Source organism: Strongylocentrotus purpuratus, unplaced genomic scaffold (assembly GCF_000002235.5).
Source record: "Strongylocentrotus purpuratus isolate Spur 01 unplaced genomic scaffold, Spur_5.0 spur5_scaffold_21, whole genome shotgun sequence".
Classification (NCBI taxonomy): Eukaryota; Metazoa; Echinodermata; class Echinoidea; order Camarodonta; family Strongylocentrotidae; genus Strongylocentrotus; species Strongylocentrotus purpuratus.
In genome coordinates, this window is record NW_022145607.1 from 38,163,114 (window position 1) to 38,190,896 (window position 27,783).

Below are 27,783 nucleotides of genomic sequence, written 5' to 3' on the forward strand. Positions count from 1 at the left end.
TCGGGGGAAAAGACCGATATTTGGTAAAACATGCAGTTAATAATAGATTAACTCGATTCAAAATGCCCGTTAATTTGAAGATGTTGGTAGAGCGTAATCTGGATTAAAAGAGAGATAAAACTTGAATTAAAGGATTTTTTTTTCTAATCATGCATAAGGTATAGAAATTAAAGATAAGCTTGAGTTCTCGTAATGATAGAAAATACATTCTCACAAAATCCGACAAAACTTACACTGAATGTTCAAGATCACAAATAAATGACATGTGCCAAACGCGTTTGGTAGAAAATATACATGGGCTGAATAATGAGAAAAGAAAGATAAGGAAATCAAGGTAAGTAGGCCCAATACCACTATGTGCAAAGAAGAGTTGCGCTTTAAAAAAAAAGATGATTTCCAGCAAGTTTTGTGAGTTTGTTTTTATTTTACTGGTTCAAACAATCAATTTACTGCAGAATGAACAATCCAGAATAGATTATAGCCATGTTCTCTAAACATACGATTCCCATATACCAGAGCTCAAGATTAGCTTTAAGAGTGATTCCCCATAGTAATAGATGTTACAGAAGTTACTGAGTTTCCAAAGACAGCCCGCGTCTTATTCTTCCTTTTCCCACATGTCATTGAAGAGGGTCTCCAACAAAGGCCTGCCGTCATCTTCCTCTTCCCCCGTCATCATCATCTCCCTCGCACCCATGTCAGCGACATCGAGCAGGAATGGCAAGTCGAGATCGTGGGATGCTCCCTGCTGGGAACTAACGGGGATCATGAAGCTGTCGAAAGGGGGGAGTTTAACTTTTTTGAGGCCGCATTTACCCCCTCCTACTAGCTCATTACCACATGTGATTGGCTTGAGAGTCTTGTCGAAACACATGCGAACTTCTTGCAGGTACTGTTCATTCTTCTTCTCCTGTAATTGATTTAATAATAAGAATAAATCAATTAATTGATTATAATTATTTTATTTTATTTCCCAAGGTGGCCACATACCTGCGGGCATTGCATCTATTAATACGGCAGTCTAGAATAGTGATAGAGAGAGAGAGAGAGAGAGATGGAGAGGTATCGTTTCGGTTTCGTCATACAAAGGACTACTTGGTATTGTATGGATATAGGTAGAGAAATTAAGAGAGATATTCTTTCGAGAGAGGAGTCCTGAGAAGGAATAGTGAACCAGGTTATGAATGCGAAGAGAGATCGAGGATGGACTTTCAGAACAGCTTGACTGCTCGTCATCAAGACTAAAGTGATAGACTACCTCTCTCTCACTCTCTTTTCCATCCTCTTTCAAACCCAACATCCCTTTTTAGAACGACACCGCGCACTTTTAAATTTAGTTTTTACTTTTGGAATTACGAGGGGAATAACTAATCATGTATGTATGACTATGACTTCACTTTATGAGGAGAGTCTTCAGAAGAGGACCGGGGGGGAGGAGGGGAGGGGGTGCGCACATTACGTAAAACCTGCTGTGAAATCAACTCTTAACCCTTACTGTACTGGGCTATTTCGAGCACTCTCTGACTGGGGGGGGGGGGGGTCTGGGAGGCCTCCCCCCCCCATGATCTCGGTCGTCGAATGTCCGATGAACGCGAAAATGTGCATGTTTGTAGATATTTACGTAAGGAACAAGATGGTATAATTAGTTTTTTTCTAATATTCAAATTTTTGTCGTTATAGCCTAATTAATTATGCAAAATGCTAATGTTATGCATTTTACAGAAAACTCTACATATTTGTCCGTAGACTTGTGAAGAATCTTGAAAATGTATTGAATAAATGTTTCCTTCATCTCAACTTCATGAGGTTTCATTATTTTTTACGATATTTGAAAATGCATAGGTTAATTTGCATAAATTATGAATACGCATTCATGAATATTAAATCTGGAAATATATATAGGGAACTAGAATCATTACAAAAATTGTCAGAGTCCACTTTTTGAATGTTGAAACTCATTATTCATATGAAACTTCTTTTCTAACACAAAATAGTTATTTGATGTAATTAATAATGATAATTTATGGGAATTTGATGCGATTTTCAACAATTTATTTTCTTATGTATTTTATTGTTTTTTATTTCTTATTATATCTATTGTTTTATTTCTAATGTATCCTTTTGTTCTGAAATACATCAAGTTACTTTGAGAAACATATAAAAGCAATTTGATATCAATTCATATTTTCACATTTCTGCTTGTACTGAATATATGCAATTATAGCACTTTTTGATGACATGCGCATACTAATTGTTATGTAAGACCTTACAGGTATATCCGATTTCGACGAAAATGGTATCAAAATGTGCGTAAGACTTGAGGGAAAAAGTCATGAAACGACAATTTAAAATTCCGAGCGGTTGCGGCGCAATCTCCGAAAGTGTCGGGGGGGCCTCCCAGGCCCCCCCCCCCCCCCAGGTACAGTAAGGGTTAACGGGCTTTCACACCGGGGCTTGCGTAGAGTTGCGTAGTGTTGCGTAACGAATACGCCGAGCGATAGCTGCCCTACGCCAGTCTACCTAACTGTACGCTGAGGGACGCAAATTGGTACACGAGATGGACGCAAAAAAAATATTTAAAAAAACAAAAATTGTTTAAATATGTTTAATTTTTTTCGCGTACCTTCGGCGTAGACAATATACTCAGAAAGTACGCAAGTCTACGCTACGCAACATTACGCTACTGTACGCCAGGCCTACGTAAATGTACGTAACCCTACGCCGAAGCAACATTTTTAGGTACGCGCACAGGGTACGTGACCATACGCAATCGTACACAAGCCTACGCATAACCTACGCCGGGACTACGCCGAATCTACATTTTTTTCATGAATACGCAGCCCAATTTCGGCGTAGTCGGTACGCCACACTACGCTACTCTACGCAGATCCGGTGTGATCGCTCAGACCATTTTTTAACATGTAATTCTATGGGGTAACCATGGAGACTGACCTATTTTCCCAATAACCATGGTTATTGGGATTTTGAACTGTTTTTAACCATGGTTACCGAGAATTTTCGGGAACAGTTAAAGTTTATGAATGCAATTTCGACCAATCAGATTGCTGGATTACTTAAGTGAGGTATATAATTGTTTTTATACGCTCAAGTGAAGGTTAGAATTGTGCTATTGCCCGAGGCGTGCCGAGAGCAATAGCCCAATTGTAACCTTCCCGAGAGCGTATAAAAACAACTATTTCTCGAATATTAAAGCAGTCATTAATACTTTTATATGCTGAAAACAAAAGAGTCAACTAATGACACCACCTTGGCCTTTCTCTAGTTTATCTGCATAGTTGTTTTTTATGAGTGTATCTTTGAGAGTAGACTAGATCTAGATTCTAGTCTAAGCAAGATATTTTTACAATTTTGGGGGTGGGCCGGCCCTGTGGGTAATATGGAGAAGAACCTGCGCTTTCATATGACACCTCACTTATTGAGTATCACCTTCAACATCACAACAGATATAGGTTTGAATCTCGAATTGAAGAAAAAAAAAACTTGACTTTTTTTGCATGGTCGCGTAATGCACGTAGATTGCATAGCGACTGCATTGCGTGCAAACTCTATGAGAAGAATTTTAACACACAACATCGGGTGCGCGATCAGACACCCTGACAACTAGATCCATTTTCGTCTAGAGTCTACGTCTATGCTTTTTCAGCAACTAAACGAACATGTTTATGGATAATTTCACGTACCCTTTTTGTTGTTCTTGCTGTCAGCGAGTCTTGTATTTGATAAGTTGAAATCTTGGGAGAGTTTCTTGAGCCATTTTTGTCTTGTTTGGAATTGTCTTGTCTTGTATGAAAATACCGACCAATTCTTCGCACACGTACGGTATCCTCGATCGCTCAAACCATTTTTTTAACATGTAAACCTATGGGGTAACCATGGAGACTGAACTATTTTCCCGGTAACCATGGTTACTGGGATTTTAGAACTGTTTTAACCATGGTTACTGGGAATTTTACAGAAATAGTTAAAGTTTATGAATGCAATTTCGACCAATCAGATGGCTGGATTTCTTAAGTGAGGTATATAATGAGTGATAAAACCTATCGAGTCGCGCACTACTCACCAAAATTCGGTATGAGCAATGTTTGATGGCTTTTTATGAGTTTTTCCAGTATTAGACCCCAAAAAATAAAAAAAATCAGAATGTGTTCGGGATGTGTAAATGGGCGTAATGTGTCCTTGATATAAATCATACTTACGTTACAGTAGACATTAGGGTCGACGCCAAGTCCCTTCTTTAGGGCTGAAGTGATGTCTGCCAATGGATATAAGAGAACGTTAGAGGGCCTTACAGCAGTGTCGCCATTTGCCAAGATTCTGCCAAACACGAGGAGATGAGGCAATAATTCACTTTAAGAAATCGCGAACATAAGTATATACAAGGAACAATGTAGTTTTATAACACACACAAACAATATCAACTTCATACAAACTCGAATCTAAAACGTTGTATTCCGTCATTTATTTCATAATGATTCAAATCATTCTGGTCAGATAAATACGTACTGTTATTTTTTAGACTTACAATGTTTATTTGATTATTAAGCCAATGACAAGAAGAAGAGGAAGAAAAACAAGAATAAGAAGAAGACAACAAAAATGAAGGAGGGGAGGAGGAGGAATAAGAAGATGAATGAAAAAAGAAGAAGATGAAAAAGAAGGAGAAAAAAAGAAGACGAGAATAGGGAGGAGAAGCAGGAGAAGAAAAAGGAGAAGAAGAAGAAGGAGAAGAAGAAGAAAAAGAAGAAGAAGAAGAAGAAAAAGAAAAATAATAAGGAGAAGATGAAGAAAAAGAAGAAAAAAGAGTGAGAAAAAGAAGAAAATGATGATGATGGAGATGAAGAAGGTAGAAGAAGAAGAAGAAGAAGAAGAATGTGGTAAAAGCCATAATACGTACGTTTTTATATCGTATTTGTCATAGAGATCCATGGTACCCTGGAAGTACTTGAGTTGAGAGTCAAACGTTGGCAAATCACTGGCACATGTACCGTGCTTTAAATACTGATGTTTCCTGAATTGAAAAAAAAAACAATAAAAAAAAAACCAATCAATCAATCAATCAGAATAATCAAACCAAAACTAACAAACAAGATAAGAAACAGAATGATCAAACAAGGATTTTTATGGTATTCATTTGCCAAATAAGCATGATATTTATCAAAGTTACATGAGACTTTTGGATAGAAATATGTGTTACAGGTAAAAAATAATATTGTTGTTGGCATAGTATACAGACCATCGCAATCTCACACTGAGAAGTTTATTCTTGGAATTCACATCTAAGTCATGCGTATTGATGGGAGATTTTCATGCTGATCTTTTAAAATATGATTTATATGCATGGGTGTCGATCCCGGGGGGGGGGGGGGTGGGGGGATATATCTCCCCCCCCCCAATATTTCAGGTGGGGGGTGGCCTGTACAATCATCCCCCCAATAATTCACCATCAGAAAAAAAAATGAAGAGAAAAATTAATGATGAGAGCTCAATGAGAGTAGTTAATGGTTATTACTCGCAAGATGACGATCAATATACACATTTTGCTATCACATTTTCATAATACATACATATATATGAAGTAAATGAGACAACCGTATATGAGACAAGAATAAATTGAATTCTCGCTCAAACGGCTTCATCAGGAGTTGATGAATTTATTAAATTTGTTAAATCAACAGCATCATAGAAATGCAGTGCGCCAAATGCAAAGACGCAGCGTCAAAAAGCAACGAGCTAAATGTTAAGCGCGAAGCGCAAAAGTATCAATCTGCAATGCACATCAGACAATCCTGGACAGTGTAAACATAAACTCTGTGTCGAATTCGTGATGAGATCGGAGACAAGGAGAAAGATTTGTGGACATTAGTATGACTTATAAGATAGTTCACTAGTTGTTATGTTGTTTCCGTTCACCTTTTTAAATTCACGTCATTGTATCTTTATTTTTATTTCCTGATATTTCCTAAAACATTTTTCATTTTTGGAGAAAGATTATTATCATGTCACAACTTATTTTTGTTTTATTAAAAGGCTGATGTAGGCCTATGTCAGTGGCGTACTGGTGGGGTAGGGGGGCTGGGGCACTAGCCCCCCCCCCCTCCCCCAAATAAAATCCAACCATGACTTATTTTCAATTTCATATAAGTGATTTATAAATGTTCGTGATATCGCATGATTCTCAACAAAATTCGCGTTTCTCTATTTCTGTTGCAAACTGACACATTCCAAAATAGCCAGGAAGAGCATATATTTTGTATAGTCACTAATGGGGCTATTAGCCCCATTAAATTAAAAAATTAGTGGCCGTTAACACTAACAGTAGTATACAATTCCTTTCGAGAAGCTATTGCGACAAGCACTGCCGGGAGATAACATGCTACCCACCACTCGGGCTGTGCATGCAAAGATTTGCGAACGAACGTTCAATACGTACATCATGTGGGGAAACTGGATTCAGACAAGGTATTATAGAGAACAGTACAACGAATCGTCTTCTTTCTCTAACAATTTAGTGAGAAGGGCAAAACTTGCGCACTTTGCGCGGAAGGAAGGGGGCAACTGAATTCAGACTAGGATTAAGAGTTATAATTAAATGAAACGTCAAAGTACACCATGCAACGAATCGTCTTCTTTTACTAATAATTTAATGAAACGGTAAAGCTTCCGCGCTTCGCGCGGGATGGGCGAAAATGAATACAGACAAGGATTAAGAGTAATAATTTATTCAAAGGTCGAAGCTTCCGGGCTTCGCGCGGTAAGGGGGGGGGGGACTGAATTCATGAAGGACACGATACAACAAATCATCTTCCTTCTCTAATAATGTAATAAAATGTAAAAGTTTCCGCGCTACGCGCGGAGGAAGGGGAACTTGATTCAAACATTAAGGATTAAGAGTCGAGAATGGTACATGTACATCAAATCGTCTTCTTTCTTTAATAATATAATGAAACGTCAAAGCTTCCGCGCTACGCGCGGAGGAAGGGAAACTTGATTCAAACATTAAGGATTAAGAGTCGAGAAAGGTACATCGAATCGTCTTCTTTCTTTGATAATCTAATGAAACTTCAGAGCTTCCGCGCTACGCGCGAAGGAAGGGGAACTTGATTCAAACAAGGATTAGGAGTCGAGAATTGTACATCGAATCGTCTTCTTTCTTTAATTATATAATGAAACGTCAAAGCTTCCGCGCTACGCGCGGAGGAAGGGAAACTTGATTAAAACATTAAGGATTAAGAGTCGAGAATGGTACATCGAATCGTCTTCTTTCTTTAATCTAATGGAGCTTCAGAGCTTCCGCGCTACGCGCTCCCCTAAAATGAAATCCTGGCTACGCCCTTGGGAGGGGGTGCAATTGCCACACGCTTCTACCTCTTGGTTGCTTTGATCCATTGCCGAAAATATTATGGCACCTATCATCCCCCCCCCCCCCCAACCATGGATACGAATCGACACCCTTGTTTATATGCATTTGTAATGGATTTTGTGAGTACTATGGCTTCAATCTCATTACTGCCACTCATAACAAAACCAACAAGGGCAGCAGAAAATTCCAAAACCATCATTGACAATATATTTTACAACATGCAGCCTTTCAAGATCGAGGAATTATTCTATCAGATATTTTAGACCACTATCCTATATTTGTTTTTTGTTCTTTGACACAGAAACAAGAATCCGGTCCACACGAAACGAAGAATCTGCGTAAAATTACCCCCCAAAATGTGAATAATTTTAAAGCTTAACTTTGAAATGTTGATTGGACCAAAGTCTTAATTGGAGAAAAAGACGTAAATATTTAATGATAAATTTTTTGAACATCTTTATTCAACTTTACAATGAAGCTTTCCCGATACAAAATCTCAAACTCTCAAGTAACAAAAAGACTCCTCGAATGCCTTGGGTCAATTTTACTTTTTTTTCAATCAATTAACAGGAAAAAATAGACTGTTCTACAAATACAAATGTAACCCCACGAATAAAAATCGTTTGAAGTACACTTTAACCTCGGCCGTCGAATATCCGATGAACACGAGAATTTGCATGTTGGTAGATATTTACGTAAGGAACAATATGGTACAATTTTATGCATTTTACAGAAAACAGGAAACATATTTGTCTGTTGACTTGTGAAGAATCTTGAAAATGTATTGAATAAATGTTTCTTCATCTCAAATTTATGAGGTTTCATCATTTTTATGATATTTGAAAATGCATAGGTTAATTTGCATAAATTATGAATACGCAAATTACACATTCATGAATATCAAATCTGGAAATATACAGGGAACTAGAATCATTACAAAAATTGTCAGACTCCACTTTTTGAATGTTGAAACCCATTATTCATATGAAACTTCTTTTCTAACACAAAATAGTTATTTTGATGTAATTAATAATGATCATTTATGCAAATTTGATAAGATTTTCAATTATTTATTTTCTTATGTATTTTATTGTTTTCATTTTTTATTATATCTATTGTTTTATTTCTAATGTATTCTTTTGTTCTGGAATACAATAAATTACTTTGAGAAACATATAAAAGCAATTTGAAATCAATTCATATCTCCCACTTAGGAAGAAATACATCTAAACCTGTATTCACATTCTGCTTGTACATGAATATATGCAATTGTAACACTTTTTGATGACAAGCGCATACTAATTGTTATGTAACACTTTACAGATACATCCGATTTCGACGAAAATTGTATCAAAATGTGCGTAAGACTTGAGGGGAAAAAGTCATGAAACGACAATTCAAAATTTCAAGCGGTTGCGGCGCAATCTCTGAAAATGTCGGCGCCGCCCCCCCCCCCCAGCCAGTACAGTAAGGGTTAAAAGGACGTCACACGTGACTGTCTATTGTAAAATGATAGGTTAAAACTTTGGATATATACTTCAACCGGAAATAGAATAATAATTTCACTACAAGATAAATTATTTGGTTTAAGAGGTTCAAATAATTATGCATTGAGTTGTATACTGATTGTGGTTCGACGAAAGGTGTACACTTGCAAAATAAAGAAGAAAATGACGGACTTTGATAAGATTAGAGTTTCGATTATAAATTATTTCATAAATGAAAAGTATATTACAGATTCGAATTGTAGAAATAATAAATTCACAGAGAAAATGGTTTCAATTTAGGAATTTGTTTATATAAAAGGATATGTTTTAAATATTGGTTTATGTTTTTTCTTTTTTAATCATTATCAGTGGTCACAACAAAAGTAATTGTATTGCCCAATAATCAAACGATAATAATAGTGTGTCTTTTGTATTGTTTTCCCCTCCCCCCCCCCCCCCATGAATATCAGAAATGCATTTATATTGAAAACGTGTATGTCTTCTGTTAACTCGACAGTTCAACAAATATTTGTATCTTAAGAAGTCAATTGTTTTTATATTACTGTATAAAAGTAAGTTACCTTGAATATTATGTTTGTTAATTTGTTGCAAATGAAAATCATTAAATTCCTTGTGGAGGGAAAAGTATATACTTGAAATACCTGAAATAAATATTACGAGATATATACCAAGCGAAGATATTTAAATGGTGAAAATCATTGTACTTTATTTCCAACTACAACTTTTTGGACCATTTACACATAAATTGTCGATCGGAATATCACAGGAATAGACAAAAGAAACGTTGCTTCCAAACACACTTTTCAAAAAGAGATTTAAAAAAGATGGGAAAGTAAGTCAAATATTGTCACGTGCGCTGTTCCTCAGGGATCTCACTTATAGGCTAGGACAAATATCACATTTTTTAGGTAAACCTCAAACAAATTGCAATACATTTTTTTTTACTGCCATGCATTTTAGTAAGGTCCCCCAAATGACATACTAAAAGTCCGAAAAAATCCGTGTAGTAGAAGTGACCCTAATTTGCATAAATCCAATATGGCCGCCATTTCGAGGATTTTCACATAGATTTGTCATATTGTTCAACTTGTATGGGCTGTTGTGGCATTAAACAAATTGCAAACAAATATTTTTTACTGCAATGCATTCTAGTAAGGTCCCCCAAATGACATACAAAAAGTCCGACAAAATCCGTGTAGTGGAAGTGACCCTAATTTGCATAAATCCAATATGGCCGCTATTTCGAGGATTTTCACATAGATTTGTCATATTGTTCAACTTGTATGGGCTGTTGTGGCATTAAACAAATTGCAAACAAATATTTTTTTACTGCAATGCATTCTAGTAAGGTCCCCCAAATGACATACTAAAAGTCCGACAAAATCCGTGTAGTGGAAGTGTCCCTAATTTGCATAAATCCAATATGGCCGCTATTTCAAGGATTTTCACATAGATTTTGTCGTATTGTTCAACTTGTATAGGCTGTTGTGGCACTGAAGGTTTTGGAGAAGTGATCTGCTGTACATTTCTTTTTATCAACTAAAATACCCATATACTACAGGTATATCACACACCTGAAACAAATCCCCCCGCACACCCACACCCACACAATCCAACATGTAATTTATGCTCAATTTATCACCTTTAATAGCAGATGATGTTATTTCATTATGCACTAGACAAATATATTGTAATACGCAACACAAAAATCACGTCATTTTAGTTTGAAAAAACAACTCGTACAAACACACGAGCTGCTGGTACGTGGTAGGGCTATGTAGGGGTACAGCCTGTACCTTACATTATCCTCATGGTCATTGGATTGGTTAAAAGTTGTTCTCATTGCATCAGTTTACTTTAGAGAGGTGACAAACAGAAGCATACATTGCATGCTCATGGCTCATCACAATACAAGAATAATTACTGCGGTATTGCGCTCTCTAATCACTATTTTTGTCAAATATTCAACTAAGTTAGACCTAAAAGCGTTTATTAATTGTGTGATATCCAGTAATAAAGCTTAATGCCTCATTCATAGTCATTCATTGTAGAAATTTAAAGTTGAGCACCTAATAACAGTTTCATTATAATATCGATGGAAAGCTTATAATGTGCAGAATACAATATATGTTTTTAATAAAAAATATATGACCCCACATACATGTAGGCACAATGACTAATCAAAGTTTGTCACTACACCCCACTTCATCTAAGGTAATTCTGATGTCAAATTGAGCCTGTAATTCATGACGTCACATAATGTACAACTTTCTATGCATTGCTACAAATACAAGCCTACACATGAGCCTACATCAATAGGAAGGGGGTTTTAGTTGCTGGTGTGGTACTGGTACTGGTTGTCCTATTACTGTAGTTGTATAGTATGAATATGCATGAAAAGAAATAATACTTGGTCCTAAAATGTGTCTAGAAGACTTGCATCTGTCAACGATCTTCCCGCAGTTGATGCTGTATACCATAAACAATGCATAGTAAACTTTAAAACTGAAAAACAAATACCAATGTTATACTCTGTGAGCACAAGCACTTCCAAAAAGGCTAAAACTGGCCGTCCTAAGGATGAGGTGAAATTGACTGCATTCTTAAAGTAGTTAAGTTCCTGGAGGAAAATGATGAGGAACAAACAGCAGTAGTTGATCACTAAGATGCAAGAGTATTTACTGGATACAGATCATGAGGCCTACAGTGGGGTATACATGAAAAAGAACATACAGGGGCACTTTGGTGAGAGGATTGTTATAACTGAACTGAACGGAAAGAACAACAAACCAAAGCAGGAGAAAATGAGGATCATAAGGACTGCTGCCTCACCGTATAAAGAATGACGTCAAGCTAAAGAAAATTGCAAGTGACGCGTTTACCCAACTCCTGCTGAAATGTCGTCTACCACTGCTATACTTTCATTTCTCACATATTCACTGCAAGCGCCATAGAGGAACATGTTTGTTGGCAAAAAGGTAGGTGTGATGCTGGCATCTATTAGGCAAGCCATAATGCACGCAAAACGTCCAAGGGTTCTCCTTGCTCCTCTTCAGCTTGGACTTGGATTACAAATACATCATCAATTCTCATCTCGCTTTCTGATCGACACACTGCATGCGGCACTTTCTCAAGAGAGCATTCGGTATATTGCAGACAATGCCGACCATAATATCGACACTCCTGAGGTACTTTCCACAGATGGGCACCATAGCCACCAAAACCCCAGTGATAAAGTACTGTAAGCCTATACCTAGATAAACGGAATCCGCTGAGGACATTGCTACTGTTGGACATATCAACATTGAATACTTCAATGCATCTACACCTGTACAACCGCTGGTTTACCAGCCGATTGGAAATCGGGGAACAGAAGATCCAACCTTGATATGTTGTTGAAGACATCTATACTTCTGCGGTTCCCAAGGCCCGGAACGATTCAGATGGTAAACAACGGTAAACAACTTCCCTGGACTGTCATCTTTTTTGCTTCTCCCCATGATTGACATGAATCCTAGTGATCAATCCTGTGTTTACTCTACTCAGCGTTTTGTTTGTGCCCGTGCTAAATAGTATAATATAATTATACCATACACCTGTTCTGACTTTTGATCAGCCGCTATGGTGGAAGGCACTCACAATAATCAGGAGCCAGCCAAGTGTGATCGTTCTGCAGGGCATTTGAAGACGGGCTCAGGACTCCAGGAACTTCTTGAAGTAGTATATGCCATAATTATGCTGGGTGGAAAGGCGATCTCTAGAGTTGTGCGGGGACATTTCCTCGTTGATGCTGCTCTAAATACCATGCTGATAGCATACTTGTATAACATACATCTCCCACGAGTACAAACAACCTTCGGAAGTTCAGCACCCAGGTGTTCCATGTGGAGCAGATTCCTGGAATTTATTGTGATGCGGCAGAATTTTAAAGCCACAGTTCTTGTCGGTGATGACACAAACCTTCTCATGTTGCTGATCTTCTACGCTGATCTGAATGCGAAGGACTTTTTGTTTGCACCTGATCAGCCCAAGGCAAACTCCAAGTAGAACCGAAGATGTAATATGAAACAGCTGAAGGAAACTCTAGGAAGGTAGTGTGTGTGACTACTTTCTCTTTGTCCATGTGCTTCTGTGCTGCCAAACAACGTCTCGCATATTTGGACTAGGGTAAGGCGTGCAGCACTGAAGAAAATCATGAAGAATGACGACTTTTGTGAGCTTGCCATAAGGTACGTCAGCCAGCATCAGACCTGAAGGAGACCATTATTACAGCTGGATAGAAGACACTCGTATGCCTGTATGGTGGTGACTCAACAGAAGTATTGCGTAAAGGTATCATTAATCTTGTCTGCCTTATTGTTAGAAGCAAAGACTTTGCCACCAACTTCAGCAGCAGCAAAGTTCCACAGTCTGGGTGTGTACTAGTTATCAGATATCAGAATAGACAGGAATGGCAGACAACCTGACATCGGGAAACTGAGTTGGCAGGTCATGGATGGGAAATATCTTCCAATAAAAACTGATAAAACACCAGCACCCGCATCACTCCTTCAGGTCATCAGATGTGGATGCAAGAAAGACTGTGCAGCCAAGAAATACATGTGCCGGAAGTATGGCCTCCAATGTTCAACAGCCTGCATTGATTGTCGCGGCACTAGTTGCACCAACTCACCACCATTAGACCTACATGTAGAACTTGATGCTACTACTAATCAGCATGCCACATAAATGTATGTTTGTTGGAGACTACCAATTGCTCTAATCAACTTAAAATATGTATACCAAACTGTAGGCCTCATGATCTGCATCCTGTAATAACAACTGAACTGGGATTGTAAACCAACATACACATATTATAGCTGCTCAGAAATGCACTATAAGGTGAGAATCAACACAAAATTTATGCAAATTAACCCAATTTTTTGGAAAATGTATGTGTATATGCAAATTAAAGAACCAAATTATGATACATTTGAAACATAAAAATATTTTACAACATGAATAAGCGTTGTCGCAATTATTCTGAATATATCATAGGACAAGAAAAATAAGTATAATCAATTCTCTACAAAAATGCTTAATTTGGCAGCCATTTTGAATTCAAGCAGATTGAAACACACATGCAACTGGGCATATGAAACCTTGTGCAAACAAAAGCATTCCAGGAAATAACATTTTAGACTTTCAAAGTACACCCAAAGTATGCTAAAAGGTATATGGTGAATAATTTGACCAAATCTAGGAAAATTAAACCCTAGAATTGGTGGCCATTTTGGATTTATGTAAATTTGACACACTTCCACTACACGGATTTTGTCGGACTTTTAGTATGTCACTTTAGGGACTTTACTAGAATGCAATTGCAGTGAAAAAAATGTTTTTGCAATTTGTTTAGTGCCACAACAGCCCATACAAGTTGAACAATATGACAAAATCTATGTGAAAATCCTCAAAATAGCGGCCATATTGGATTTATGCAAATTAGGGACACTTCCACTACACGGATTTTGTCGGACTTTTAGTATGTCGTTTGGGGGACCTTACTAGAATGCATTGCAATAAAAAATATTTTTTTGCTATTTGTTTGGTGCCACAACAGCCCATACAAGTTGAACAGTATGACAAATCTATGTGAAAATCCTCGAAATAGCGGCCATATTGGATTTATGCAAATTAGGGTCCCTTCCACTACACGGATTTTTTCGGACTTTTAGTATGTCATTTTGGGGACCTTACTAAAATGCATGGCAGTTGAAATTTTTGTATTGCAATTTGTTTGACCTCAAACCACATTTTTCCTAGCCTATTAGGACCCCTTCTATTCATAGCATATATAAAATACTTCATATTTTTATCCCGACTATTGTCATTTATAATATACGCAGATGACTTAAGCATATTTTAGTGTCATCAAAATCCTCAAATTCTTGCTGAAACTGTAAATTCGGAACTTGAGAATGTTGTACAGTGGATTTTTGCGAATAGACTGTCACTGAACTTGGACAAAACTAATTTCATGTTTGTTAGCAATTCAATCTCCAATTTACTTGGAGATATCTCTTTCAACAATGTCCAAATTAAGAGAGTACATTCGCCTGTTTATTGATGATAATAACTGTCATTATCTCAATTTCCTGGACCCCAGGGAAGAACAGTTGAGTTAAACTAACAAAGCTGAATGGATTATCCAGCCATTCATACTACCATCGATTTTACTATGTACATGCATTGTCTTTATATTGTTTTTTAATATTGTGATATGGAAAATAAATACCAATATCAATACCAATGATGGAGTGACCTGGAAAATGAATACAAATTATGTGTGTTCATTACTATCAAGAAATGCTGGTGTGATATACAAACTGAAATCTATATGCCCACCATATGTATTGCAAATGTTGAACTCCACTTTAATGTTGCTCTACTTCAACTATGGTATTCTTGACTGGGGTAATTATTCATTGAAACTCCAACTAGACAAAATCCTGGTTGTTCGAAAAAGAGTAATACGTACAATTTGCAATGTACCTATTCGTACTTACTGGAGCCCTCTCTTCTTTGATAATAAAGTACTGAGAGTTCAGGATATTTTTAATTTACAATTAGTTTACAACAAACTGCCCCAGGCACTATCATATTTCTTTAAGAAAAGAAGTCAAGTTCACGACTATCCTACCCGACAGGCGTTTTCCTATTTCCTTCCGAGAACGAGAACATGCTTTGCTTAAAATACTTTAAAGGGGGTAAAACATGACAAATACTGGTTAACACCATCTAAGACTTCTTTTGGGCAACTAAACGTAAACGAATGGACTTGATTATTCGGTCAGCGCGCTAGCGTTCGCGAAACAGACCAAAGTTCTCCTCACGCTTCGGCTTCACGTATGTTGCACGCATGTGAATAATGCGGTCGCGTCGCCCGTAGGATTGGCCCCGAGTCAGGCCACGGGAAAGACACGTAGTCTCGTCATGCTACACCCCCTTTAAAGGCACCGTTTAACAATGTTATATCTGAGATGCATGGCCCTACGTGTTATCAGTGTCTGTGATATGGTGTAATATGGAAGCCCTAAAAAAAATCGCGCTTCAAAATGATCATGAAGTGCCTCAAAAAGTATAAATCGTTGAGCGACCGGTTTTACCATACTAATTTTTCTCAATAGACTTTTGTGTTATTAAAAAAAACCGTTAGGAAAACGAATTTTGAAATTTCGATTTTCAATCATAAATATCATGATATTCAGAAAGGCGATCGGCTTGTAAAAGTCATGGGGTTCCTGACTGACCTAAGGGTTTATACTTATCATTGCAGCATGAGCTAAATCCAGGATTTTGTTTTAGAATCTAAAGACAAAGATACTCAATCCCTTTAATATATACAGGTCCCAAGTTCTGGAATTCTCTTGATTCTGTGATTAAAAGGTCTGTAAGTGTTCATGTATTCAGAAGAAAATTACAATGCTATTATTTGAAGACATATTGTCGTTCCTTATTCCTGACTATTTTTGTCTCCAAGCAGTATACTTTTGTTGATTACAATGAGTAAATAACGGTATGGCCATGCCAACTTTGTACATACTCTACTCATATTGAGAACAAAATACATTGCACTATTGTTTCAATATTAAGGTACATATGTATTCCCTTTCCTTTCCCTTGCCCCCCCCCCCCCCCACACTCAGTGTTATTAAGGGTACGCATATGCGTGTTCCCTCCTTTTGAAAACGCCCCCTAAGTCCGGTGTGTATAAAGTCAATTTTGTGTATGTACGAGCCGGACTTTGGTGCGTGAAAAGTACCCCTTTATCGGACATTTTGGTAACAGCATGCGGTCATTCCGACCCCTGAGTGGGGGCCGGGCCCTTGTCCTTTGTTGTTAATTTTGACTATCGGTTCATGTATTTCTGTAATCTCCCTTTCCCTGTTTTAGCGTGTATTTGTATTTAATAAACCTAACTGTAGTTAATTATGTCATTTGAAGTTTAAGGAGCCTATTCACAGAAGCTCAAGGACAATTTTTCGAATAGTGTATACCGGTATTCTATGTTCACGTATATCATTCAATATGTTGCTACACTCTTTGTAAAATGAGACATTGTGGAAACCAATAAATTATCTATCAATAAATAAATCTTATCTAACTACCAAAGAGACTATGCCTTCTGCACGGTCTAGTACACCCATATGCTCTGTAGTTTAGCTGGTCATGACACAACCAGGGACTGACAGGGCTAGGCTCTGCCAATAAGAGTCTTTGCCTGTAGTCTAGTAAAAGCGCACCCGGTAAAATTGTGATGGTCGATTTTGTTTGTCTTTATCAGAGAATTTTCAAGACTTTTCCCCCTCCCCCGAAAATCCTGGAGCTGTCAATGTCAAGCACCATCTTATTCAAAGTCAGGACTAGATTGTAGATACATACCATAGTTCGTCATTGGTTCCACCAGTCGTGTAGGCCCGCCACTTGTTTTTCAACGTGGGTTCTATAGACTAGAAATTGGGATTAACTGTGTTAACTGTGTGGACCTAATCAATTGGTTATTAGATTGCGTGTGTGAACGAAACTACATGTATAGACGTTAACAATAAAGGATTGTTATGCAGTACATACTATTGTGTATTTTAAGACTTTGGAATCATTAAAGTAATCAAACAAACAAAGTAACCAACAAATAACCAACACCCATCCTTAGATCGTTTCTGAAACATGCATCCAACATTCTTTGCAGTCGTTTTTTAATGAAAAGTCATCTAACAAGCAACAACAAAAACAACAACAGAAATCACCACCTCGAAAACGGTGAGGGGGCACAATTTTAAACTTGGATGCTTAGGTATTTCACTTCGGTTTTAAAAGGAGTGCACGGACAGGATAATTGAGAACATAATTATACTAATTAGGCGATTTCATTTGACTTACAGAAATATCTTTACTGTCGTAAGTTCCTGGACAGAATCTTGGAGAATCTTTTACATTGCTCTTGAAAGGCCTGAAATGAAATACACATAAATAAATAAGAACATAAATGGATATGTTGATAACTAAATACATAAATGATATATTCCTATTTTGTAAACATAGGACCTAATTTAGCAAATAACCTAATACACCGAACGAAAATTTTACTACATTTCTTCTGAACCTTCAAATTCATTACTGTTTTTTAATCCCACAGATCCTAATAAATTAACCAAAATAACTCAAAAACTAAAATTAAGTAAATCACAGGGTCACGATAGAATTAGTGCTTTCCTTCTTAAACACGTCATACACTTTATCGCTTGTCCTTTAACTCATATTTTTAATCTATCAATTAATATAAAAACTGTTACTACCCAAGAAAGGTTCGATCATGTACTTTTGACAGCTATCGTAGAGAAATGATTTGGCTGAATACAAATGTTACGTATAAAAGGAAAATGCTTTTTTTATAGCAATTTGATAAATTCTGACATTTTTTGTTGGGGATTTAATGGATGGTAAAAGTTTTCTACCAGTTACTGAGTTAAGTGCGAAAATATTATTTAAGGATGGAAGGTGGTATAGTCAATATGCACGTTTTAGAAGAGCGATTCAATCACTTGGGGATATGTTAGTACTTGCAGATATGAATGTAGAACATAGAGAGTATATGAAATTTAGGTCCGCAGCGTTTGGATATAAACTTGATTGAGGATATGATTTCAGTTAGACAGTTGACAGTTAAAAGAATATATCATGAGTTAATTAAAACAAAAAAATCGAAGAATCTAGAGCGGAGGAATTTTGGCATAATACACTGTTGGTCATAATGGTGGAATAATTATTTTTACCCCAGTTTAGGGAAGGATTTTAAAAAATTATTTATTTCTAATAGATCTAGAAAATGGCATACATTCTCAGATTTTATTGAATATTAATTTTGCGAGTGTTTGTTTTGCGTGACTGCTAGATCATATGTGTGCTACTAAGCTAATCAGCTAAGGGACCTACGTCCTTAAGTCATAATTGACAGTAATGAGGATTAATGCCTCACAAAAGGGCACTAATATATATAGCTGATCGACACGATGTTTATCCTGGGACCTCACAGTAACGAGGCCATTGCTTAGCACCTGAATCATGACTGTACGCAGTGTTTGCTAGGGTACGCGGCCGCCCCCACAAATCCCCCAAAACGAAGAAAATGCAATAAATTGTCAAAAATTCATTGCATTATCCTCCGGCCCCAAACAGGAAAAATTCCTCTGTAGGGCCATGTATTGATTGGTATTGATCTTAATTCAAAGAAGGACAAAGATGTTGATATTATTTTGAACTATGCACTTTTTACTATTTTCAAAACAATTGTTGGAAAAGAATTTAAAAAGAAAACAACAAAAAAGAGACTTCTTCATATTTTTATTTACCTATTAAATTATCGTTTACAAATACAAGAAAGTATTAGAAAACCATGTATATCCCTCCAGAAATGGAAGCAAATGCTAAAAATGTGAATATGTTTATATTATTATGAAAAAATAAAGAAGACCTGAAATGGTTATTTTCCAAAAAAAAACTCAAAAATTAATACCGGGAAATGTCCCGAGTCTTTGAAAATTGCTAAGGTAAATCCTGTTTTAACAAAAAGAAAATCCTCACGAAAATAGTAATCACAGGCCTATTTTAATTCTTCCGAGCATATCCAAAATCCTAGAAAAGATTGTTTACTATAGGCTTTATAAGTTATTAGATACTTTTCATTTCCTAAATCTAAATCAATATGGTTTTAGAAAAGGACATTCAACCGACCAAGATTTAGTACAATTATAAAATAAAATAACGAATGCTATGACCAATAAAGAACATGTAATAGGAGTATTTATGTATTTATCAAAAGCCTTTGACACACTGGACCACCAAATTTTACTGAAAAAAACTTTACTGTAGTTATGGAATTCTGGAAGTTGCACTGTCATGGTTTTTATTATCCTTTGTCCTATTTGCTGATGACACCAACATCTGTTGTTTACATCCTAATTTAGGCACTTTAGTAAATACACTTAATAATGAGTTACCTAAATTATCTCTATGGTTTTAATGCAACAAGTTATCCCTTAATATAAATAAAACAAATTTCATGTATTTTAAGCACGCAAATTCTCATGTCATTGACTTTTCTTACAACATAAATATAGATAATGTCCCTCTCGAAAAAAAAGAGAACAACTACATTTTCGGGTGTCATTATCGATGAAAATCTCAATTGGAATGAACATATACGTTATATCACTACTTCTATTTCTAGGAATGTTGGTTTATTATACAAAATGAAGAAATTAATCCCATGTTATACGCTCGTTATGCTTTATAGTGCATTGATACTACCGTACATTACATATTGCAATTTAGTATGGGCCACCAGCGCCTAAACCAAAATCAACTATATTTATTTATTGCAAAAAAAAGCCCTTCGTATAGGCCTATGTACTGTATCACCATATTTGTCTCACACAAGTCCAATATTTTACAAACTGAAAACCCTAACAGTATTCGATATAAATTCGCTACAAAGTTTATTGATCATGTTTAAGTATTTAATATGCTCCCTCTTTTATTTCAGAACGTTTACACTATGAATAAAGCCACTCACTCTTACAATACCCGTAATTCATCAAATTTTCATCTAGTAAACCCGGAATTAATTATTGCCCATAGATCCATAAGGCACTATGGTTCTGACCTATGGAACTCTCTCCCAGAATCAATGAAATCATGTTGCTCCCTCTACTCATTTAAGGCCAAAGTTAAAACGATGTTATTATCAGAATATTCAAGGTAAAATTTCTGTGTCAAATCATCAGTCTTTATCATAATGTCATCCCTTCTTTCATTCGAATCATTATCATCATCGTCATCATCATCATTATCGTCATCTTCATCATCATCATCATCATCATCATCCTCATCTACATTGTCAATATCATCAAAATTTGTATTTTCTATTACCTATCCGTTTCTGCTTAATAAATTTTTAAATCTATTTCACGAGTCTTTTCTGGGGCTGTCGTATTATCAAGCAATCTGCTTATACGATGACAGTCCTTCTTCCGCAAATAATTGTATAATGTTTTATAATGTTTGGGAAAATTTAGTATTTATGACAGTTTATCTTTCTTTTCTTTTTTGATAACGATTTATATATATATATATATATATATATATATATATGTATTTGCTTACTTATGATTCATTGTCAGAAAAATACTTATTGTACTTCATATTATTATAATTGTATACTTACATGAATGCAGAAGAAAATAAAATCAAATAATCAAAAATATATATATATATAAATAAGTCAATAAGTAAGTATATAAATAAATGAATAAATAAATAAAATAACAAATACGGGAGTGGCTGTCACTTTAAAAAAACGATTGAAATAATCATGTCTCAAAGTCGAACTCACCATAGACCATGTATCGTCCATATCTTCTGAGCTGTAATCGGGATGGTACATTTCGTCTGAGAACAACCAAGATAATGAAATATTGGATGGAAAAATCTTTAGATTTAGATTAAAGTATTGGTAATGATAATGGTAGTAATAATGATAACATCCAAACAAGTACCCAGCGCTCTTACACAATTATTTGCAACTAATGCACACATACCCTAGTAGACGCTGTTACCAATATCATCTTCCTTTAACCCGAACAGTCTTCTCACATAAAACAATTGTATGCACTGGACCAGTGTACTCGGATACGCTTGATGCCCTCCTAAAAGAACACTAAAGTATCTTTTGCTTCAAGAAATACTTTAAGCTCACTCTGTTGAAGTCACACTCAGCTCCAGCTATGCCACCCTTAGTCGTCAACCTTCGCGGAATAAATTAATTACGCACAAACGAACTTTAGTACGCAAATTTATCACTAAGCACGGATTTGCTTTCTCATTCTATCTGGTCTTCTTATTCTTGCCTTCCTATTCCTCCCAGTGAATTTCTTTCTTTCCTCTCCAAGGAAATACTAATAGACTACCTATTACGTGGCCCTACTCCTACCTTCTCATCCTTTTTTGGTGTTTTCATCACTTGCCTTTTTTTTTTCTTTTCTTATCATCTGTTTTGTTTTTCTATCGTTCATTATACGCTTGTACAAAATTCCATTGGACCATTTTCGGCGTGTTTTCTGGTTTTCGCGTGTTTGTTCCCTGAGAGTCCGTCGCGGGTTCGGTCGCCTATGCCGGGTCTTTGTGTTTCTTTTATCGGGGCTTGTTCGGTGTACAATAGTGTATGTTACTTCTTCTACTACTACCTGACTACTACTACTACTACCACTACTACTACTACTACTACTACTACTACTACTACTACTACTATACAATTGATGATAATGACACTACTACTACTACTACTACTACTACTACTACTACTACTACTACTACTATTACTACTACTACTACTACTACTACTACTACTATACTACTATTACTACTACTACTGCTGCTACTTCTACTACTACTACTACTACTACTACTACTACTCCTACTACTATTACTACTATTACTACTGCTGCTACTTCTACTACTACTACTACTACTACTAATACTAATACTGCTACTGCTACTTCTTCTACTACTACTACTACTACTACTACTACTAATACTACTACTACCACTAATACTACAACTACTCCTCATATCACAACTACTGCTGCTACTACTACTACTACTACTACTATTACTACTATTACTATAACTACTAATATGATAATATCACTCTACTACTACCAATGATAATAACAATAATACTACCACCACTACTTCTACTACTACTAGTGCAACCACCGCTATTTCTACATACGGAACATCGATTTGTTGAAAATAAAATCCTTAACGTACACGATGTGTCTTCATTCCGCCTAGCATTCCACTTAGGAATTTCCATGTTTCAATTTACATCCAATCAGGTACCCAGCGCTCTTTAATACAAAATTATTTACAGCTATTGCACACATACACAATCATATTCAATTCAATTTAGTATTTATTGTCCATTTATGGATATTTGATTTTCACTGGTGTAACATATACAGATTAACATTTACTAATGAATTTACAAAAATGTAGACATTAACAGTAAATAAACAAGGTTTAACATATGATTAAGCACAAATTAACAGATGATCGAATGTTGTTTTATAAACACTAATTCAGAACAATAGTTAACATAGTAATTGAAGCAGAGCAAGAGGAGGTGTCAGGTGATCAAACGAATTAACAGGTGAGATAAATATAAATATACTGAGGAGGTTTGGTATCCAACCATGTATTTTCGTCTTAAACCAATTTGGGAATTATTAATTAGATTAAATATAATATTAAAGTACAACACTGGGTCTTCGAGACATTCCGTTATACATATGGATGGAGTTTGGTATGAATGATTGCCGAGTTCTCACTCGTGCAGACCTGGGAACACACAAACGAAAGCCTGACCTATTGTGATTGTAATTAGTGTGAAGCGGGTGGGTGGGGTCGTTCATGATTCGTTTGACTTTAGCAACTACTCTTTCTCAATACAGTGTGGATAATGCGTGTATGCTACTGCCAATTATCCGTTGTGCTACTCTCCTCGTACCGTCTAACTTCTTCTTATCTTTTTGAGTTGCATTCCCAAAATAGCATATTATGTTGTATGTAGCTACACTCTCTATCAATGATCTGTAGAATAGAGTCAGAATTGTTTTGTCTACATGCATCTTTCTCATCATTCTCAAGAAGTACATTCTCTGATTGCACTTTTTTCTAAGCAAGGTAACATTCGATGACTAGTCGAGTGAATCAGATACCGTTGTCCCCAAGTACTTATAACTAGGGACTTTTAGAATGAGTGGACGAGAACACGACGAACGCCAACTGACCATGCGTGTCAACGTACTCAACTGCCCATGTTGACTACAATTAGAAATCTTTTAGATTGCACTCAACGATATACATGCATGTAGGAAGTAACACTATATGAACATGACAGACAAAGAAAGAGGACAAAATATAGAGCTCCTCATTCTACTCTCAACAATAGGCCATTTTCGTAATGTAACCAAATTTAATGCATAGGTCTTTGTGAAGTGCCTCAATACAAATTATTTAATTTACCTGATAGGAATAATAGTATTTCAATAGTCAGAATGCAACTGCATATATTAAGTGTTGCTAGGTAGGCCAAACCATAATGTTTGTCCAACCTAGCTGGCAACAACTATAATGTATGCAGTTAGGATTCTGTCTATTGAAATACTATTATTCCTATCAGGTGAATGAAATAGTTTGTATTGAGGCACTTTACAAAGACCTGTGCATTAAATTTGGTTACATTACGAAAATGGCCTATTGCTACGTGGTAGAACATCCCTTCACTGCTATTATGTAAAAATGTGTAGAACAGGTGAACATGCATGTAACACCTGTTCTACACATTTTTACATAATAGCAGGGAAGGGATGTTCCTTTGTCTACCTGATGAACTGTATATTTTATGCGCACGCGGCATATACTAGTACCGTACTAGATTTAGGAAACTCAAGGTAGACGCATTCTCGATCGCCGACTGAGACGACGTGACGCATGCGCAGTGCCTTAAAATGACGTCACACGTTGCAGTCAAGGCTGTCAACGTGCAATTCTAAAAGTCCCTACTGTCAACTTACTAGACGTCGTAACCAATATCACCTTCCTCTAACTCGAACAGTTTTCACACACAAAACAATTGTATACACTGGACCAAAGTACTGGAATACTCTTGATGCCTCCCTAAAACAAAATACAAGCATCTTTTGATTCAAGAAATACCTTAAGCTCACTCTTTTGAATTCACACTCAGCTAAAATGAGATCCGGGCCCCACAGAAGACCAGCTTATCCGTGTCGGGTAAGGTGAATGTGGGCAATCCACCGTATTTCATTGTTATTATTTTTTTATACTAAAATACTATTACTACTACTTCTGATATGCAACCCTAAGGCGTTAGCATGCGCAAAAAACTTAATTATGCGCAAACAATCTTTATCATGCAAATGCACGAATCATGGATTTGCTTTCTTATTTTATCTGGGCCCCGTCTTATAAAGAGTTGATATCATTAGCAAAAGAGATAGGAGACTTAAAACCTGCGATTGATTGGAAGACTAATGATTGATTTGGAGCGTAAATAATGTCTGTATAGTTTAATGACTGTATGTATAGTTTCATGAACTTTGATTGGTTAAAACTACTAGTATAAAGACATTCTCACCGCCATGGCTGTATAGTTTCTTGCATTGTGATTGGTTAAAACTCTATATCCATTCATAGCTGAATGGATGTATGGTTGTTCGCAATTATGGCATTTCGGCCCACAAACATAACGACTTTACATGCGTTCTATAGCTGTATGTTGGCATAGATGTATGGATGCGTGGCTGTATGGTTGCATAGATGTATGGATGCATGGTTGTATGGTTGTACAGTTTCCTGTGTTTTGATTGGTTAAAACCGTACATCCATTCGATGGATGAATAGTTGTATAGTTGTCATGTTTATGGCACGTTCCGCCCACCATACACGCCCGCTCCCAGAAAGCCCTATGGCACGCAAACACATTCACCTGCGCCACGCCCCATGCCTCCCCCTCAGCATCACCTCGCATAAATTAGTTTACAGCAGCCGCTACCAGGCCGGACAAGCTACATGCATAGCCCGTCCGACCTAGCAACAACCGCCTTATGCAAATGACCTCAGGTTGTCAGAAGCGGTGCTATATTTTATCAATTTTGTTATGTAAGAATGTTCAATGCAAACAAAATAAACATATGATATTTGTTCTGATTTATTATAGGGATAGTTGTGTTTTCTTGCAGAGGGCGCTACACAACATATATTTTTTGTCAGATAATGAATTCTTATTAATTCTCTCTCGTGTACAGGTGGACAAACCGGAACAGGTTGCATGCAGTGTGTGTGTCGGCGTGAAGGGGGTGTGAGATGGGTGGGCTAGGGGGGGGGGGGGGGGGTGAAGAGTCTGTGTGGTGTGAGTTGAGGGAACAGGTTGCATGCAGTGTGTGTTTGTGTTTGTATGGTTGTTTATGTGTGTGAAAGGGGGTGTGGTGTGGGTGGGCTAGAGGGGGGGGGTGAGAGTGTTGTGATAGGATGGTAACTTTAAACCTTCCTCTACTGTTATTTTGATTATACGCTGTTACATGCAAGACTTTTTTTTTCCTTTTTTTCCCCTCTATGTTCATTGATTAATGTAACTTATGAAATGTCTTGTATCAAAGATCTTGTTTTATATTGCTTATCTTGATAATTTCTTGTTATGTGAATTTCTTGCAATGTGAAATTATGAGGAAGGAAATAAAATATCATTTAAAACAAAAAAATCTACATTTTAAACCTTCCTCTACTGTTATTTTGATTATACACTGTTACATGCAAGAATTTTGTTTCCCTTTTTTTTTCTATGTTCATTGATTGATGTAACTCATGAAGTGTCTTGTATCAAAGATCTTGTTTTATATTGCTTAATTTGATAATTTCTTGTTATGTGAATTTCTTGTTATGTGAAATTATGAGGAAGGAAATAAAATATCATTTAAAACAAAAAATAATGAAAAACTGAGTGTCGAGTTTGAAATAATATACAAATTAAATGACAAAATCATTTTTGTTTGATCAAAATCGGTTCAGAGACGGCTGAAATATCCATAAATATGACCATTTCTAATATTTGTGATGGTATCAAAATTCGGTAATTTTGAACCAGCCGTAAAAAAAGAGATAGCGCCTTATACGTTTTATTCCAGCCAATGCCAATATTGACTTTTAGTTGGCGATTTCGTGCTGCTTATAATACGCACAACCAGTCGACCCGTGTATTGTTATTAATATTTAATTATTTAATTGACGGTATTAATTGACCGTATTTTCTTGAAAGTGGAGCTGAATTGGTATGATCGAAATGTCATAAATAAAGAGCATTAACCATGCACTTTAAAGGCATTTGCGGTCTTAAACAAGAACTCAACTATCCCTTTAAGGTTTGCATTGAGTTCCATACATACAAATTCATTTATTTTAGCCTCTTTTCACTCATTACCTCCACAAAATATGATTGAGATTTTCATTCATTCTCATTTTTAAGGTTGAATGACGAATAACGAAATAGAAAATATGTAAAAAGTTTAGACTCACCCTCTCACAATAGGAAGGCCCCCAAAAGTAAACCAATGTCAGCTTGTCATAATCAGCTTCTTCCCTGTTGATCAGGAGAGAGAGAGAGAGAGAGAGAGAGATGAAGTAAGAGAGAGAAAGATGGAGCGAGAGGGGGAGGGAGGGAGAGAAAGAAAGAGAATGATAGAGAGGGGTAAATTTGTTTTAGTTCCATTATCTTTCTTGATATTTCATTTGATTTCCCGCATTCTGCACTTGTAATTATTACATTAAAAAATCTCCTTTAATTCATTAGCTTACCGTCAATTCTAATAATTCTTTTTCACGCAAATCTCAGTTATAACTGTCGTCTATTTTTTTATAAATATACAGTCAATTCTTCTCTCCTACCACTCGTTTACGCAAAATAAATTTAGAAACATTTGATACACATGAAATATCTAAGTATTAAGCCTTAAAATACGAAGAAGAAAAAGGAAAAGAAAATGATATACATATATTTACCAAACTTGGTGGAAAAGTTCTTCAAAGGATCTGCCTTCGCTGGTGTGCACGTAAGTTATCGCAACCAGAAGCAGCAAAATAGAAAAGCGCGCCATAATCAGTCCGAGAATCTCTTGAAAGGGGGCTGTCGATAGCTTTTCGATACTGGTCTTGACCCTTTTCGAAGATGTCGTCTGCTCTAGGTAGTTCCTCTGCAATGGCCCTTGACTCGAGCACCTA

General features: G+C 36.4%; 1 protein-coding gene across 1 annotated transcript; it reads right to left on the bottom strand.

Moving 5' to 3' along the window:
• Positions 1–223: 223 nt before the first annotated feature.
• On the bottom strand, positions 224–27,783 carry LOC105437756 (ribonuclease Oy-like). The gene is made up of 8 exons (XM_030994732.1): positions 27,565–27,783; positions 27,082–27,145; positions 21,320–21,375; positions 17,809–17,878; positions 17,311–17,378; positions 4,916–5,029; positions 4,218–4,335; positions 224–910 (listed from the first exon to the last, which is right to left on the bottom strand). The coding sequence occupies exons 1-8, from the start codon at positions 27,657–27,659 to the stop codon at positions 599–601; spliced, it is 897 nt and encodes a 298-aa protein (XP_030850592.1). The 5' UTR covers positions 27,660–27,783; the 3' UTR covers positions 224–598.

Excerpts from the sequence above, each read along its gene's own strand:
- LOC105437756 (XM_030994732.1), bottom strand. The coding sequence starts at position 27,659 with ATGGCGCGCTTTTCTATTTTGCTGCTTCTGGTTGCGATAACTTACGTG. Across the intron at positions 27,146-27,564 it reads GAACTTTTCCACCAAGTTTG|GGAAGAAGCTGATTATGACA; the intron begins GTAAATATATGT and ends CCTGATCAACAG. Across the intron at positions 4,336-4,915 it reads GACAAATACGATATAAAAAC|AATCTTGGCAAATGGCGACA; the intron begins GTACGTATTATG and ends CGTGTTTGGCAG.